General features: G+C 36.0%; 1 protein-coding gene across 2 annotated transcripts in view; it reads left to right on the top strand.

Moving 5' to 3' along the window:
- The window catches only part of LOC140153121 (P3 protein-like), a 31684-nt gene extending 13926 nt beyond the window's left edge, over positions 1–17758 (top strand). Inside the window, exons 1-5 of one of the 2 annotated variants that reach the window (XM_072175762.1) lie at positions 1917–2031; positions 5277–6682; positions 7713–7984; positions 12949–13121; positions 14544–17758. In XM_072175762.1, coding sequence (XP_072031863.1) covers positions 5692–6682; positions 7713–7984; positions 12949–13121; positions 14544–15063 — 1956 coding nt within the window. In that variant the 5' untranslated portion in view covers positions 1917–2031; positions 5277–5691 and the 3' untranslated portion in view covers positions 15064–17758. Of the gene's footprint in view, positions 1–1916; positions 2032–5276; positions 6683–7712; positions 7985–12948; positions 13122–14543 lie in introns of those variants that run through there. The other variant, XM_072175761.1, reaches the window with a different exon arrangement.
- Positions 17759–17969: the final 211 nt, after the last annotated feature.

Here is a 17969-nt window from a genome sequence, read left to right as displayed (position 1 = left end):
GGAAAAGTTTTACCTGATAGCAACAGGTGTTTTCTGTAAATTGTCGGGAAATACAAAAATAGTCCATCTTGTCACTTTCATAGGCCTTTAATTGACAGTTCATTAATTATAGAGAGGGGCTCTAGAGAGGCATGGATAGAGGGAGGGAGGAGTGAGGGGGGGGGGGAAGGGAGAGAGAGAGGGGGGGGAAATACAACCATCATACACTCTAAGAAATAAAGGTTCTAAATAAAGAACTTTTTTTGTCTTCTCAGGAGAACACTCCCTATTAAACCTCTCAAAAAGTTTCTTTAATTTTGGATAACCCTTAAAGGTACTCTACAGCCTGTCTCAAAAAAAATTGTGCAAGTGAAAAGCGCCCTCTATGGCAATTAGAAAATACCGTTGTGACATGGTGCTTACATCAACGCCAGGGGCGTAGTCGTAGCTCTCAAATGCCGTTTGTTCTGTTCAATTTGCTTGTTTTAATCTCGAGATATGTTTAGTTAAAGACGAAAGGGTAAAATCACAATTGTGCCACTTTTACTAAGGAAGATCAAGATGATGGTACATGTAAATCAATGATAGCATCAAGTTTAGCAAGAGTTCCTTCGTGAAATCAAAAGAATGCATCAATTATACGACAATAAAAATAGTGTTTACTGTTTTTACTGTTTTATCATGATACAGGTATTATATAATTCTCTTTCTCTCTAAAACAGATTAAAAGAAAAATGAATATTTCACATTCTGCTGTAAAATTAAATACATGTGCATGTCAATGATTTTATCATGGTAAATACTGTTTTCTTTGTCACTCAAGACATGTTAAAAGACAGACAAATATTGCAAACTGGGTTAATGAACACGTATTATTTGTTGAGAGAGAAATTAGACAAAATAATGCATCTTATCATCAAAATTATGCGTCTTATGCACGAGCTCCGAAGGGGGAGTGCATTAGACGTATCAACATCAGCTATCATTGATTTACATGTGCAGCCCGCTTCCCTAGTAAAAGTGGCACAATTGTGATTTTGCCCTTTCGTCGTTAACTAAACATATCTCGAGATTAAAAAAAGAAAATTGAACAGAACAAATGGCATTTGAGAGCTAAGACTGCGCCCTTGACGTTGATGTAAGCATCACATCACAACGGTATTTTCTAATTGCCATAGAGGGCGCTTTTCACTTGCACAATTTTTTTTGAGACAGGCTGTATAGAGAACCGAAAACAGTTCTGTATCACATATTTGGGGCCATTTTTGGTTCTTTATAGAGACCCTACAAGGGTTCCCCTGAGCTGAGAGGACAACTTAAGAACCTGTTTAGAACCTTTCTTTCTTAGAGGGAGTATACTACTACCTTTCCAATGAATTGTTTATTTTTATGGCAAAATAATGACACCAAACTTCACATTAGGCCCTACACTTGTAAAGTTGTAATAACATATATAACATGTAACGAAACCGAACCATAATTCTTGTGGATCTGAAATAATTTATGATCTGAAGATAAATATGACGTAAAGATTCACCGATGAAATAAATACAATTTTGAAAATGTTACCACGAAATGTAACAGTCATGATGATGAGCCAAATCACAATAGTGTAAATCATATTCTGTTCTCTTGGTAATAAGATAAATTAATGCCCACGCCATGCCAGATCAAAATATTATCATTATAATCCTAATTAATGCACGAAGCAATCAGTACAAATATTAACTTAATGATTTCTATCAAGTAAGTCAAATCTATTTGATAAGAAGTCAAAACCAACTTTGTCAGTATGTACTGTAAAGTTGAGCGACCTGTTCACTTCTGAAACAGGCGTACACTATGTAGTAGGCCTACATCAAAATACACCGTCCGTCCCGGTTATACCGTATACCTGTGCTGGTTTTTATGATACCCATTTGAAGATATTGCGGGAAAAATTGGATTCTATTGTGTGACTGAAGTGGGATATTAATTACAGCTCGTCTTTGGAACATATAATTTTCGGGTTCTCTTTGTATGGGAAAGTTTCTTCAAAACATTGATATAAAGGTAAGTATATCAGGCTAATTTAATACTAAGGGCATGTCCAATGTGATAGAACAGGATAGGCCAACGTGATGAAACATCGTGCTGACTGCATGTTTGTTTTCTGCAAACGGGCCGCGATACGCTAAACCTAACTCAAACCCTAACCCTAATCATAAACCCTAACCCTATAACCCTAACCCTATAAGGGTTGGTGGTTGGCGAACAGTATTTTTTGTGGGACATGAGAGCACATCAGACATATCGAATTGCATTCTGAATACGAAGAATGTCCTTCTGATATCAAATAATTTTGATTTTTTAGAAATTCGCGATGCAATATACACAAGCTTACACATTTGGTGGCAAATGATTAAAAATTTATATTTTGATATTCAACAGTCCTCGAAGTTAACTTAATCTAATGATATGTACTTAAAGTGCTTTGCAGCTGGGATGAAAAGCCGACGATCAATCGAAAAGTTTGACCTTTTGTATTGAAGATATTTTTCCCCAAAAAACACACACACAAAAAAAAAACTAGGTCATTTGGGAAAAACAATTATATCGCGATTTTCAAAAAATCAAAATTATTTGATATCAGAAGGATATTCTTCGTATTCAGAATGCAATTCGATATGTCTGATGTGCTCTCATGTCCCACAAAAAATACTGTCCAAACGTTCATACCAGAGCCCTTAAAGCCGCCTCTGATCGATAATTTCTTAATTTTACATTTATATGATGAATTTTTTAGATATATCATACTATTCACAACGAAACATGGGTGTTGTAATATTGAGGTCAAACATAGACAAGTTCAAGTTGGAATAACATTAACATTTATTGTGATAGCAATATGCACCTGTTGAAGTGTCAATTCTATCACTAGGGTCCACAACATGCTCATCTTTCAGGACAAAGTTCTTTAACCCCAATGCATTTGTACATTCATTGAATCATAGAATGACCTTTGAAAATGTGGGTACAAAAACTCATACTCTGCAACTTGAGGTCAAATTTTGCACTGTGATTGGTTAATTGAGGTTTTTGAACTATGCCATTGGGAGGAGGCTATTGTGGTCCATGAAATGTAAACGTTTGTTGAAACGTGTAGTTTTGCTTTTGGTCTTTGCTTTGGGCAAAAGATCTATACTCTCTTAATGTAAATGCACTCTTTCAAAGAATCATTAATAAAAGAACCACTCCATAAATAGTTGTCCGTTCACTCTTTTTGTTTAGGAGTGATTTTCACTCTTTAGGAGTTAATCTCACACGTATGTTATGGAATATCGTCTTCGCCGCCGCGCTGTTGGTACTTTTATTTTTCGAATGTAAGTTTTTTTGGCTAATGGACTCATTCTATATTTTTGCTGCACCATGAAATGGTCTCAACCTATTAGTCTAACTTATACTTACTTCCTTACTCAGCAACCTTTGGGTCTTAAAATGGACATAATTATCTCGAAATGCCAAGAAGATATGACCCCCCGGTCCGAGTGGTGTCACGTGAAAGAGAAAACAGTAAAGAATATAATAAAAGTGTTCCCCATCCGGGGTGACACTCATTATAAGACCTGAATCAAAATTCATATCCCTTTTCATATCTCGAAATGTCAAGGAAGTATGACCCCCTAGCCCCTGAGTAGTGTCAAATGAAAGAGGAAAAAAGAATTCATATTTTGGGTCTTTTCTCATGAAATATCTCAAAAACAAAACAAAACAAAAGTGTGACCCCTGGGTTGGTGTCAGTGTCACAAAAATGAAAAATTCCGTATCTTGTGACAGTGGTATATACGACAATAATTATACTGCAGAAGTCCCATGGTTCAGCTTTGGTGAGGTAACCACTCTAGTTTTCAAATTAATGAAATATTATAGCTACTGTTTTGTTGCATTTTGTTAAAACTTCACATAAAATTGGTTGGTATTCCTCAATGTACTTTTGGATGTTGTTCGTGCGTGATTCGTGTTATGGGCCTTAACCGTGTTGACCTGCTCAATAATCATGATTATAGAAGTCAATTTGCGTCAAATCCAATGTACTTAGTTGACCTTTCGAGTTGCGTAGCTTATCATTTGCGCTACATTGTACTAGACTGACCATGTTTTCAAGTACTTCCATGATCGGAAAAATTCAGAATTAAATAGCCCGCTGCACTTTTTATTGTTTGTAGAATTTTCGATGCAACATGTCTTTGCCTAGGTGAATATATTCCCATCCTATATTTCCAGTAAATTTATGTATCACTTCGAACGAATGTATCTGAGGATCCGGAAGATGAGGTGTTGGCATGAGGCATCCGAGGCGCGAAACGCTGAGGGGGTCGCGGGGAAGCATTTACCACCAAGTTATGAATTTTAAACAGTAATTAAATTGGGGGGCTAGGGTACTTGTGCCCCATCAAGTACCGTTCCGGAGCAACTGTTTTTATAACATAAAATCGATAATATATTTCCGCCAGACATTCGACATAACATATAATTGAGTTTCCATCAACACACATTCGATAGAAGATAAATATTATTGAAAATACCGAATACCTGTTGAACGAATAATCTACGTCGAATATAACCAGAGTCTGTATGGTCCTTTAATGCAGATTTGACCACTTCCCTGATTTGACACTTTGAGGTGAGGAAATCTATTGGTCATACTGGACGGAAATCCTATTGATTATTGGCAGAAGGTCTATAGTAGGCCTACCATGGAGGAACAGAGTGACCATCGTATGCCTTGAAAAGCCTATGGGATAGCGCGCACCTTTTTATTATACATTTTTGGGCACGGCCGGGTGAGCACGTTTTATTCGCGGTGTGGCGAATTCTCAAATGCACCGGGGTAACACATGATTATTGCACCACCCCTTAAGTGCATGGTTTCGTTTAGTAATTACAGTTATTTGAATTAAAAAAATGGATGAATTTAAATGAACGGGTTTAATTAGTAATACCGGGTGTAACGCCACCGTAACAAGATGAAATTTGAGACTTTTTATCCAAGCTCACATTGGGCGCCCCATTCCTTTTTTAAAGGAATTTTTATTAATAATAGTGATAGGCATATATACGGACGGACTTTCTAGGCGTAAAACAATCAAATAACATAAAATGATAACTATTATTTTCCAGCACCCGTTTTGTACTAGTAGTGTTGAAATCAAACAAATATTCTTAATATATTTATCACAATATATTGTCATATGATTTTTGCTTATTTATTGTTGATATAAATATTTGCTATCAATATTTTGTTATTCAATCTGTAGGTGTGTTGACATAGGTCTGCTGCCGGGTCGCTGACACCTGTACGCACAAACCAACCAAACCAAACCAAATCAACCAACCACCAAACATTCGTGCAGATTACACCTACCTCAAAGCATTACTACCATTCGTATTCCAAGCAGTGTTGGAACTACATCGCCCAATGATGATCACCAGGCTAGCGAGCTGAACTACATTTCCACCAAAGTTTGCACAAACAATCATTGAACGTGGGAACACCAAGGCAGATGTGCCTTAGGATACAAGTGCCAAGCAATTGAACTTCATTTATTTTTTGACGATTTCAATTGCAGTTTATTTTTACACTGCTGGACTTTACACGGTCATGTTGTGACCTATTTTGTAAAACACCTGCGATTTATATAATCTCCGGAAAATTTTTATCAAATCGAAAACATGGCATCAACTTCCACAATGGCTGTAAGAATTTCTATGATATTTGGCATATTTTTATTATGCTGTTTAGTATTTTCCATGGCTTACAAAGCCGATGTGAACAACAACAAACTTGACGATATATCAAAGGAAATTCAAATCGTACAAATTGCAAAGAGGCAAGCGGATAATTCGCCAGGAGCCTCTACATCTGAACTTGTTCCGGTAGTACCCGATAACGAACAATCATCAGCATCTCCACAAAGTACTAAAAAACCAAAGAAGAAAAATAAAAATAAGAACAAGAACAAGAATAAAAACAAAAATAAGAGAACTACTACTGCAGCTAGTCAAATAACAACTGCAACTGATGTGTTTCTATCTTCGTCGCCGGCTTCTTCCGCTTTAACGACAATAGCGGACCCTGTGATCGACTCTCAAGTTGACACTGACGAAGACCAGGAAAATATGACTCTAGTGTTTGAACCAAAGAATGTATACGTACACGAAGGAAAGTTAACCAATATCACCATTACTTACGCCAATTTGAAGTCAATGCTTATTATCAAACTAAAAGTTGTTGATGATTACATCTACAAGCTTGTTTCTAACGACACTTTCCGATTGATGCCTCCACCAAGAGGAGAAAATGCAACCAAAGTTATCACCATCAAGGGGAAGAATTTAGGTATCACTGGACTCGCTGTTATCGTTATTGAACCTCGGAAGCCACCCCCAAAAGAACCCACTTTTATTCAGATCATCAGAGTCTTAAGGATACCAAGATCCATCGACAAGATCTTTGATTATTCCCTGCTTCCTTTGGTGATCGTGGCTACCACAGGAATGGGTTGTAAAATGGAATGGACTCTGATTAAGAGTCAGTTAAGAAGACCTTTTCCGATCTCTGTTGGACCACTCTGTCAATTTATACTGATGCCTTTCTTTTCTTTTGCAATTGCGAAGATGGTGAAGCTGGATCCGCTGACAGCTTTCGGTCTGCTGGTAGTTGGTAAGTGTGTGCAAAGATTATAGAAGGAATTGGGTAGTGACATGTGTGAGATTAATGGTGTTTAAATATATATAACCAAATAAATTATGATTAATGTTTTATGGATCTGACATATAGTAGCATGAACTGATGAATGAGAAGAGCTATCAGCGCAGTATTGCCGGAACACTTGGAAAATCACGGGGACGCATTTCACAATAAAATAAAGATATCAAAAGAGGGCTTTTTAACATCCCTTTATAGTGAAATGAAAGTTTCACATTGTATAAACTTTCACACTGGATACATTGTAACTTTATATACACGATCGATTTTGAGACTTACGACGTGTTGTATACTATAACGCTTACTGCGAGTCGTAAGTCTCAAAATCGATCGTGTATATAAAGTTACAATGTATCCAGTGTGAAAGTTTATACAATGTGAAACTTTCATTTCCCTGTAAAGGGATGTTAAATAGCCCTCTTTTTGATATCTTTTATTTTACCATAAACGGGTTTTTGAAGCACTTTTCTTACAATTAAAATATATTTATATAATCTCAGTGTTATAGTAGGACCAATTTTAATTTCATCAGCAATGAAATACATTAAAATGGCAATATACGACCAATCTGCAGAGTGCAGACCTGTCAAAATATAATTTCCATGATTTATTCTGAAATATGAAAATACGGGATTCGTATTTTTTTAGTGAAGATTTTTTCATCCTTAAAAAAAACTAATGCTGGTCGATAGGAGAACACATCAACATTTAATATCAAAACTATTTATGATAATGAGCACTGTAAATAATGGGCAACACTACTACCTGTGGCTCATCATGGAATACATAAAAAGATGAACTTTACCATCATAAACATAAATCTGTTAAAAAAAAGAACGAGACAAAAAGGTCCTTTACTTGCAAACCCCAATAAATAACGTCATAAATGTAGAATAAGACAATTGGAGTATAGAAAAGACATTTCTTATTTCCCAATGGTCAAATTATATTTGTCAATTACAAGTGTTTTTTGGTTCTCGTTCAGGTTCATGCCCAGGCGGAGGTCTCAGTAACATGATCACACTCTTGCTTCAAGCCGATCTTATTCAGAGCGTCTGTATGACTTTTGTTTCTACCATTCTCGCCGTTGGAATGCTGCCGTTCAACTTATGGGTCTACGCTAGGGCACTTACACCATCAAATGGAGGGGATGGTGATGAACGAATGGGTCTTCCATTGGGGAAAATTTTGACGCAAATTATTATGCTCGTCATCCCGCTGATCATCGGAATCATAATTCGACATAAGTTGCCAAAGGTCAGTATGGAAACACAAATTAATGCCCTTTTGCACAGCAGTTCCAGAATGTTTGTCTACTCAGTTTCCCCTAAAACTTTATACACTCTTAAAACACAGACCCTGACTTCCAGGGTCTATGCTTAAAACGATCTACTTATTTTTGAATGGAAACATGTCAAAGTTGACAAGGGAAACTATTTAGATGGGGCTATAACAGATTTCTCTTCAAAATGAACAAATTTCTCTTCAAAAAATGAATCGAATATTCTCATCAAAATGATAAGATTGCCTTGTCATTTAAATAAAATGAATAAGTTCTTGTCAAAAATTAATAGGTTCTTATCAAAAATGACCAAACAAAAAATGAAATTTGAATAGTTTGTCTTGACAGAGAGGACATAACAGAATCTTGTCAAAATGAAACGGGTAATCTTGTTAAATAATGAGTTGGAGATCTTATCAATTTGAATAGTTACTGTTAAAATAAAACGGAAACTATTCATTTTGATAAGATTTTCGGCTCAAAGTGATAATATACCTAATCAACAGTATATCTCATCAAAACGAACAGTTACGGGATCAAATATAAATGAGTAGGGATTCTCCCGGGGGAATTCTGTTAAAAAATTAACAGCACGAAATTAGAGTGTACGAATTACAGTAAAGTAGCGCATTATTTTCTGAAAAGTGCGAGGCATTCAGAATGATTTAGAATGGGTTTCTTCTACCATGTAAGGGTTACCGCAGCCTCCGCAGGCATTTTTCTTATTCATGCTGACTTTGACCCATTTTACCTCCAAACAATAACGAACTTGGAGATATTGTAATGATTGAATGTATCGACTGTCCCGTCGATACATATATTGTTCATTCTTGATAGATTACCATTATGTTATAAAGATTTTTGGCAAAGTAACAATACATACATGTAACCAGTAAACTTTCATCAATATCCTCGAGAACTTATCCTCTGTTTCGATTCAACATTGAAGGAGCAAAACTCGGAAGGCAAAATTTAATTTCTTCCAGCCCTGGATATGCACTGAAAACTACAAGTTTATAAGTATTTCACATTTTCAGGAATAAAAGCTGAAATGAAGCATTTATACAGTCAAGACATGGTATGTCACAACGATATGCAAGAAATTAGTTCGTTTGTTGGGCTGGTTCGATCACGTTTTGTTTTTCTTGAGCCACCCTACATGTAGATAACACAATTCGCACAACCTGTAACGTGTTTAGCATGCAATGGTTCGGTTTGTGGCTGCAAACTAGAACTCTAGACATAATTTTATTGACTTAAACATTGTAAAACATCAGTCAACTACGGCTAATTTGTCAATTCATTTGTCAATTCATTTGACACTTATTACTAGCCCTTGACTTGTTCGTCAAGTTGTTGAATGAGAATGTCCCAATTCAGTTGATCGAATCCGAAATTGTGCCGTTAAATAATGATTTTTGTTTTGATGTACTGTAATGTACTGTACAGTAAATGAATGTGTTCACAAAACGAATGTTGTTGACAGATTACGTTTACTTCAGTTTTACCTGTGGTATCTCAAAACAAATTAAGTTTTCAGTTCTTTCCTATACAAATTCTGCTGGCAACATTCAACTTCTTTTCAAGAAGCAAACAGCAGACAATTGTGCGCTATATAGGCCTAATCTCTTTATATCGTAATTTTAAACTAAGTTGCTGACTGAACATTGGTTGCGAAATTACGGACACATATGAACAAGAGCAAGGTCGAAATAAATCTATTCATTCATTAATACTTACACAAGGTTTTATTGAATTGATACAAAGCAATAAGTTACGCAGAATGAGATACACTATCACATAATTTTAAGATTTCTAACCAACCCGGAAAACAAGTTTTAACTTTTTAACGCACGTTATTAGAAATGTAAACTTGTTGGTTAAAAATTTAACCAACAATCACATGGTAATTCGTGTTGGTTACAAGTTTAACATGAGTGTTCTATACAGTGTCATAAATCCCAGGTACCCATGATTCAAAGGAGTCAGGAAGGGACGTTTCGAAGATAAAATACTTTTATACATTACCCCATGCACTGCATGCATGGCATGCAGGCATTACCCATTTATGAAAGACAAAATGTGAGGCAAACGCGAGTCACGTATATTGGAACAAAAACCACTTTCAGGGTCTAACATTGACCTGCACCAAAATATCTGTGCCTGCACCTTATTTAATAGTTTTAAAAAACAAAATTGTATCACAAATATATGTTCCAATATCTGTGATTGTATGACGCGGAGTCCAATACAATGCTAAAATGAAATAAAGATGACATGCAGTTGGTATAAGACTATTGGTGAATCCGACTTTATATATACTTATTATCAAGAAGCATCAATTGGCCTTTTCAAGTTTTCAGTTTTGGTTTCTCTATTATTCAGAAACTAATATGAGTTGACATTACATAATACCATTATGCATATGGTCACTCACACACGTCAGATTTCAATATATGGATATGTTTGTATCTCCAGTCTTTATATTCCGATGGTCCCAGTCTTTTACAGCTAATTATACACACACATGTATAGCTGTATATAGTTGCTGTAATCCCATCACCTCATCATGTCCTCTGCTCGTGCTGCGAAATTTAAAGACTTCTTTTGTTTACTATAATCAACTGACGTCTATGAAGATTTGTAGTCAGACGATTACATAAGAAACTAAAACATGTAAAAGGGAAACCGAGAATACTTTCTTCTTCAAGTAACAGGTAGATACATTAAAGTATCGTCGATAACAACAGCTAATTCCGTCGTGAGCTTATCATAGCTACGAGAATGGGACACCACGTGACCAAAATTGAAACCAAAACTAAAACCATCAACTTGAAAAGACCCATTGAAAACCGGAAAATTGTAACTTTCATCTTCTGAGGTTTTATTGTTTAACATTCATCTGTTCATCTCCGCCAAGAGTATAATTGCTTTCAGTTTCTTGATAATGAACATGTGATTCACCAACTTGGTTCTTGGTTCCGTAATCCTTAAAATCTGATCTCAGCTATACTAGGATGAAAAGTACATCAGACGTCTACAGCCCGTGGACGTACAAAAAAATAGCATAGGGTGCGAAGCATATCCAAATAAGCCAACGAAAAACAAAATGGTGCGCCAACTAGCACCTTATTTCATTTGAGCACTGTATATTGGATCCTGTGTCACGCAATTTTTGTTTTTCAAAAAACAATTTGGATATAGTCCGGGATGATAAGGTGTAGGTCAATGCCAGACCAGAGCATGAAAGTGGTTTTTGTTCCAATATACGTGACTTGCGTTTACCACGCGTTTTTGCTTTCATAAATGGGTAATGTGTAAAATTAATTTATCTTTGAAACGTCACTTCCTGACTTCCTTTGAATCATGAGTACTTGACATTTACGACACTGTTAGAACACATGATAATAGCACTTTGTCAAATGGCACATTCTCCGATAAAGCGTTCAAAATGCCAAATATGTGTCGCCCATAGTTTCAAGTCGTATTCAGACTTGTTTCGCCAGAAAGAAATAACTTTTATTAATATAACTTATACTTAGGAGTTGCTTTTTAAAATGTGTGAGGCTAGAGGTTGTAACATGCCTAGAAAGAATAAAACAATAGAGCTGATTATGCATGTCCACTGTTTTCCTCCATGTCGCCAGCCAAGGTGTGTTCTGTATAATCTGTCCCTGCTCTCTAAACATGCGCGCATATAATGGATTATAGGTACTTTTCATTAGCTGGTATCATGCCCTTATTATAAAGTATAAATCATCACAACACAGATTATTAAATTTTTCCAACAGGTCTTTCAGACTTTGTCGCCAATATTGTTCACAGATACGTTACCATATTTCTAATGGATAATAATCTGTGAAAATAATTGGCTAGATGAATGTTCTCATATGTGATGAATCAAGCAGTCTCCATAGTTATATTATATATATGGAACAAAACATAATGGTTTCAAAGTAAAAAAAATCAGGTCTATTAATGGCAAAAAGTCCTGACGTTACGTTCATGCCTTCACAGATACGTTACCTAAATTCTACTCCCCTCGGAAAAAACGCTGTGATAAATGAAGCCAAATACCATATACCAGACTTTAGTACATTGGGTAATGATTGATCAAGTATGGGTATTAAGTCGGTCAGTTTTTACACTTGCACGATTAAGACAAAGATGGGAAAGGGTTTTACAGATACGTTACCACTGATACGTTACCCCCAATACGTACAAGTAATATTGCTTAAAATGAAGTATTGTTGAAAAATCACCCATGCACCGTTTTGTGTTCTTAAACTATTAAAGTTTACGATTCTGAATGAATTTTATGAATTCTTTGTGGTTGGCATTTTGTCATTCCTGAGATCAAACTTGGACGCTTTAACGGAGAATGGGCCAAATACCGTTGCGTTTTCTTTCTCATGATATTTCATTGGTATCAGCACAAACTTATAAGTTTATAAACCAAATTATACAAAGAATTCATAGTTAATGTCTGAATCTGAAACAGGACTCTTTTTTTTTGCTTATTATTTTTCATTAATCTTTTGAATTCATGAAGAGGCTCGGAAAAAAAGCTATCGGACGTTTATAGAGATAGGTATTGGATGAATCCATCATCTTGATCTCACACACAGGGGTGTAGAGTAGATGGAATTGCCCATTCAGGTAACTCTATTTGAAGTTCACATTCCCTGTCTTCTGTGGGGGGGGGGGTGTATCATGTATTTCAATTGCAATGGCCAAAGTCCACATCCTGGAAAGTTCAGAGTTCAAATCCTGGAAAGAAGAATCACTGTTTGGAGGAAACCCAAGGAAACGTTTCCGGTGGTGAATTCTGACACATTCCATTGGAAGTAAATCAGCCAGGTTTGATATTTTCACATAAAATGGTTTTTTTTCACTAAAAATGCTTAATTTCCATTCAAACGATGTTCTTACCATACAGGTGGCCTACTACATACTCAAGCCACTGAACGCCTTGTCCGCATTCTTAGTTACAACATCTCTTGGTGTTGGGATATATTCCAATGCTTACGTCATCAAGTCACCATGGGAAATACTTCTGAGTGCCTTCTTACTCCCTGTGTTTGGATTTACTGCTGGATTCTGTATTGCAAGGTAATTGGAGTGAGAGAGTATTGAAATTATGTTAACGTTGAAAGAAGGAGTTTTGATATTAATTATTAATTTATTATGAGATTTTTATTTTCAAAATCTTTCTGTTTTCAAGATAAATCAATATACGGTAGAATTCCATTCACAAGCATATGCCTGTAAATGAGTGCTTTTGTGATGAAAGGTATACACCCTCCAAAAACATTTTAATAGATTGGTCTTACAATAATACTTGTTTGTACAGCCGTCTGTATTGTCAGTAATATAGTTGCTCAAACTCCAAATAATGCTTAATTGTCTTTTTCGTAAAAAAAATAGCAACACATTTAGAGGTAATAATGTACTGGTGTATGGTCCATACATGCTCTATAGCATGCTGAACTAACCTCGTCGTTAATTCCAAAATACTTATTCCGAAAACCGCACAAATGGTTCTCCAAAAATTCATTTCACACTGTCAATAGATATTTGGAATGATATGATGAACTTTCAGCTTACAATAATTTATTAATGCGTATTATTTTAGTCATTTATGACGAAGCTTCGGAAGTATTTACGAGGCTTAGAATAATACTATACGGAAAAATGTCGTCAACATATTGGAAATTTCATCAGATTGGGTGCCGCAAGCTTCACGCATTGCGTCTTATGTGGCATCCATGTCACTCACGGTTATTTTGATAGTATTTATTATATTATTTCTTTGAACTATTATGTGTATATTGAGATGAAAAAAATTGAATATGAATTGTTGTTGTCCAAAAGCATTGAAAAAAAAAAACGAGTCTCGTAAAATTTAATTTAGTTTGCGTATACGCATTATAATTGTACTACTTGGAACCAACTTTCTCATGTCAACAGGCCTATATCAGAACAGCTACCACAGTTCCTTTTTTAAAATCAATTTTTATATAGATTTATGAGACCACGGTTGATCAGGGATTTGAAACTTTGTGCATTTGTACATATCAATTATATAGCATTTTGTTACTGTACAAATTAGCATTCCCCCGTTTATTGTCTTACGCTTTTGAATAGAGTAAGACAATAAAATCTGCTCCGTCCGTCAATCCGTCCTCCCGTCCGTGTGAAATCTTGTGTTTGTAGTCACTATTAATCTAGTGTTTGTAGTCACTAGTATTAAACAGTACTAGTACATTACAAAATGTAATAAAGTTGGTATCATTGTGTGACGTTTTTGTCAAAGTTTCTTCAACATAAAAATTATATCGGATTATATGGTTTTGAGCTGAATGGGGTCCGGAATCGGAAAAGGGGTCTCTAATTTACTTATGAATATTGGTGGGTATAAGTGCTTGCATCTCTTTGGCTTTTTTACGTAAGTAATGTAAGGTAAAGGTTATTGCAAAGAACGGTGATTCTTATATTTTGAAGATAAATTAAGTTTTCATTTGTTTCCCACAGATTCATCGCTCGTCTCAAAGTCCGTTCTGCAATGACTGTTTGCATAGAGACTGGTGTCCAGAACAACCTTATTGCTATCTCAATGTTAAAGCTATCCTTCCCGCAACCAGAGGCTGATCTGATGGCAAGGACTCCCATCTGTGTTGCCATTTGCGCGGTGTCCATCGGCATCGGCATGATTGTCGTTGGTATCCCTATCAATATGAGAGCCAAGAAGAAAGCAGCTGAAAATAAACCTGATGAACAAAATTCAGTTGATGATAAGGCTGATAATATCGAGCCACCAGAGTCTCCAGCACCAGATTATGATTATAAGCCTTTACCATACGAGAAAGCGATTGCATTACCGAACGGAGTGAACAATAATCACGATCAACCGATGAAACGTATTGGTGGATCGGACTATACTCAGCTTAATGAAGATGATCCGGATGATATGGAGAAGCTTCCTTATGAGGATGATAATGAAGTGCCTTTGTATGAGAAGATGAGAAAAACATCGAAAGAAACAGATGTTTGAAACTGTAAAACATATTTGAATCACTATGGACCACAATGGTCTCATGCCAATGGTATAGTTCAATAAACTCAATCAAACAATCACAGTGCAAAATTTGACCTCAAGTTGCAGAGTTTTTGTACCCAAATTTTCAAAGGTCATTGAATGAATGTACAAATTTATTGGGGTTAAAGAACTTTGTCCTGATAGATGAGCATGTTGTGGATCCTAGTGAATGAGGTTTATGGTTGATGTGAAGCTCGGTAGGACCAAAGTCAATGGTAAACAATAGGAAAGGGTCTATTGTCCCGTCGAAGTCAATGGTTTTTAATTCAGTACTTTATTAATAATTATAAATTGATATCAAGTCTTCCAGATTTTAGGTCATTCAAATACACAATATCTTATCGCGCCAAAATATTACATATCAAACAAAGTTATCAGTTATACCCTCCGTCCAACTTTGGGGTGAATATGAGAGTAAAATATTTCGAACAAATGTTGCCCAGATATGGCGGAGCCCAATGTCCATTTTGTGAAGCCGACTTTTAGACGCTCCTGCTGCAGATATGTTGGACCATGGAAGTAAAGAGACGAGCCCAGAATGTAGTTAATGTACATTGTACATTCCCCATATTCACGAACTTTTGTATTATATTATCTTATCGTGCTGAAGAAGAACTGAGCAAAGGTCATTTCAATTCAATGTCTGGCAAATCACTGTCCTTTCATGTTGTAAAAGAGACCATGTATTATGATTACATATTTTTGGAAATGTTCTTTGCAAATCTGAAATCTGTGAATACGATGAAATTAGATGACAAGTAGGCCCTATACGATATAATCATATCAAGTTATCAACTAATAGTTTCTATCCTATCTAAAAACGGGACTAGAGAATGGCAAAAACTTTGATAACATGTCCATGGCTGCACATTTTATAAACATTGATGGATGTTAAAATTGTTAACATCTTTAACATATTTAATAAAGAATGAACATGAGGGAATCAATGCAGTGAAAACTTTACATTCTATTAATATGAATGCAGTTTGTGCAAAAGGTTCATTCGCCAGCAAACATTAATGTGCTCTGATTTTATCCCAGGATTTTATCTCGACTGATGCCCTTGGATCGTGTTCAATGTTGTAACCTCCAGAGATATTAGTGGAACAGCAAATTGATACAAGGATAATCACAGGTGTGTCGAATAAATTTTATTTGATAATTACGACAAAATCAAACAAAAATAGGTTTTCAATAAAACCCTATGTTAAAGCACATTATAAATGAACTTGAAATTCCGTTTTGGGATTTGGCGACAAAGATCACAAACTGAAAGGTTAAGGTTGTCACGATCATAATATAGAATGTTTGCAAGATGGTATTAGGCCTATTATATGCACAGATATCATACCAAAATTCAAAGTGAGAGATAATTATTTGTATATTTGGGATATTTTCGACGACGATGTGATCATCGCGTTCATATTATTATTAGACAACAGATTATGGAACACGATGTTGAACTATATTATATCTTTTCTATGAAGACTCGGTTAATTATATCAATTTTCTCATAGGAAATTGTTTTTGGTATATTCGTATGAATATTGAATGAAAGGGGTAAAATTATTGCCAAATCGTTTCTCTGTGCCGTCTGTACCGGGACAGGTGAGCGCGCTTCGCGCTCGTATAACGAAGGTGAATGTGGCAATACAGCCGATTTTATCTCGATATTTTGAGCCAAAGGGAAATATGTCCCCTTCACCTGTCTGTGCTTTTTGTGCCGGGGCTTAATTAAGGGGGCAGACTACTCTCTTGGACAAATAACTCCCCATGTATAGCACACTGACAGACACACATACGAAATATCTTACTGTATCATTCCCTTAAGGGATCGGATAGCGACGTTTGCACAGTATTGTTTTGTGAAACATGAGAGAACACCAGCCATACCAAATTGCATTCAGAATGTACGTGGAATGTCCTTCTGATATCGAATAATTTTTAGGTTTTTTGGGGAAAAATAATGTATATCTTCAATACGAAAGGTCAACATTTTAAAATGATGGACGGCTTTTCCTCCCAGCTACATACACTTTAAGTTCATATCATTAGATTGATAAAGTTCACTGTTAAATGGCAAAAATGTCAATTTTTGAATAATTTGCCATAAAATTTGTATTATATCGCGAATTTCAAAAAATCCAAATTATTTGATATCAGAAAGACACTCCCTGTTTTCAGAATGCAATTTGGCGTGTCTTAGGGCTGTTGTCGAGTAGAATTGTCATTGTCAGCAATCCTCAAATCTCAAGATCCTACGTCGACAAGTTGTCGACTAAGCAATACAATAAGCGTTGTTTATTTACATCAAAATATTTCCATACCCTATACACAGCATCAGAATATTGTGATTGTAATGGAAAGATAATCTGATATCTACAACTAGTTTTTTGTCGACATTTGGTCCATGCTTTTGGTGCTTGTCGACAACCAGGAAATTGTTTTGTCGACAATATTGTTGACAACAGACTTGTAGACAACAGCCCTAGTGTGTCTGATGCGCGCTCAGGTCCCACAAAAAATACTGTGCACACGTCGCTATCCGATCCGTATGCCTGCAAATTTACAAAATTATAGATTGAGATATAGTTATTGTTTGTATGTTTATAGGGGTGTGGGGGTGCAGTGTCGTAACCAAAGGAGGCGGCAGCTGGGGGCTTGCCCCATCTTTCCCCCTTGTGGGATGCTGGCCACCTGATATTTTTAGGCTTGTTTGTACTAACCTTGTTAGCTGAATTTTGTCCATTTACGTCAAAGTTTGCCCCCTTGAAAGTTGCCTTGCCCCCCTTGCCCACCCTCTAAATAAGTGCGGGGTGAGTGTGTGGGGGTATTTGCCGCGGACGTTTTTTGAAACTTGA

This window comes from Amphiura filiformis, chromosome 5 (assembly GCF_039555335.1).
Source record: "Amphiura filiformis chromosome 5, Afil_fr2py, whole genome shotgun sequence".
NCBI classification, from domain to species: domain Eukaryota; kingdom Metazoa; phylum Echinodermata; class Ophiuroidea; order Amphilepidida; family Amphiuridae; genus Amphiura; species Amphiura filiformis.
The sequence above is the reverse complement of the archived record's forward strand: the minus strand, read 5'-3'. Positions and strand labels throughout refer to the sequence as shown.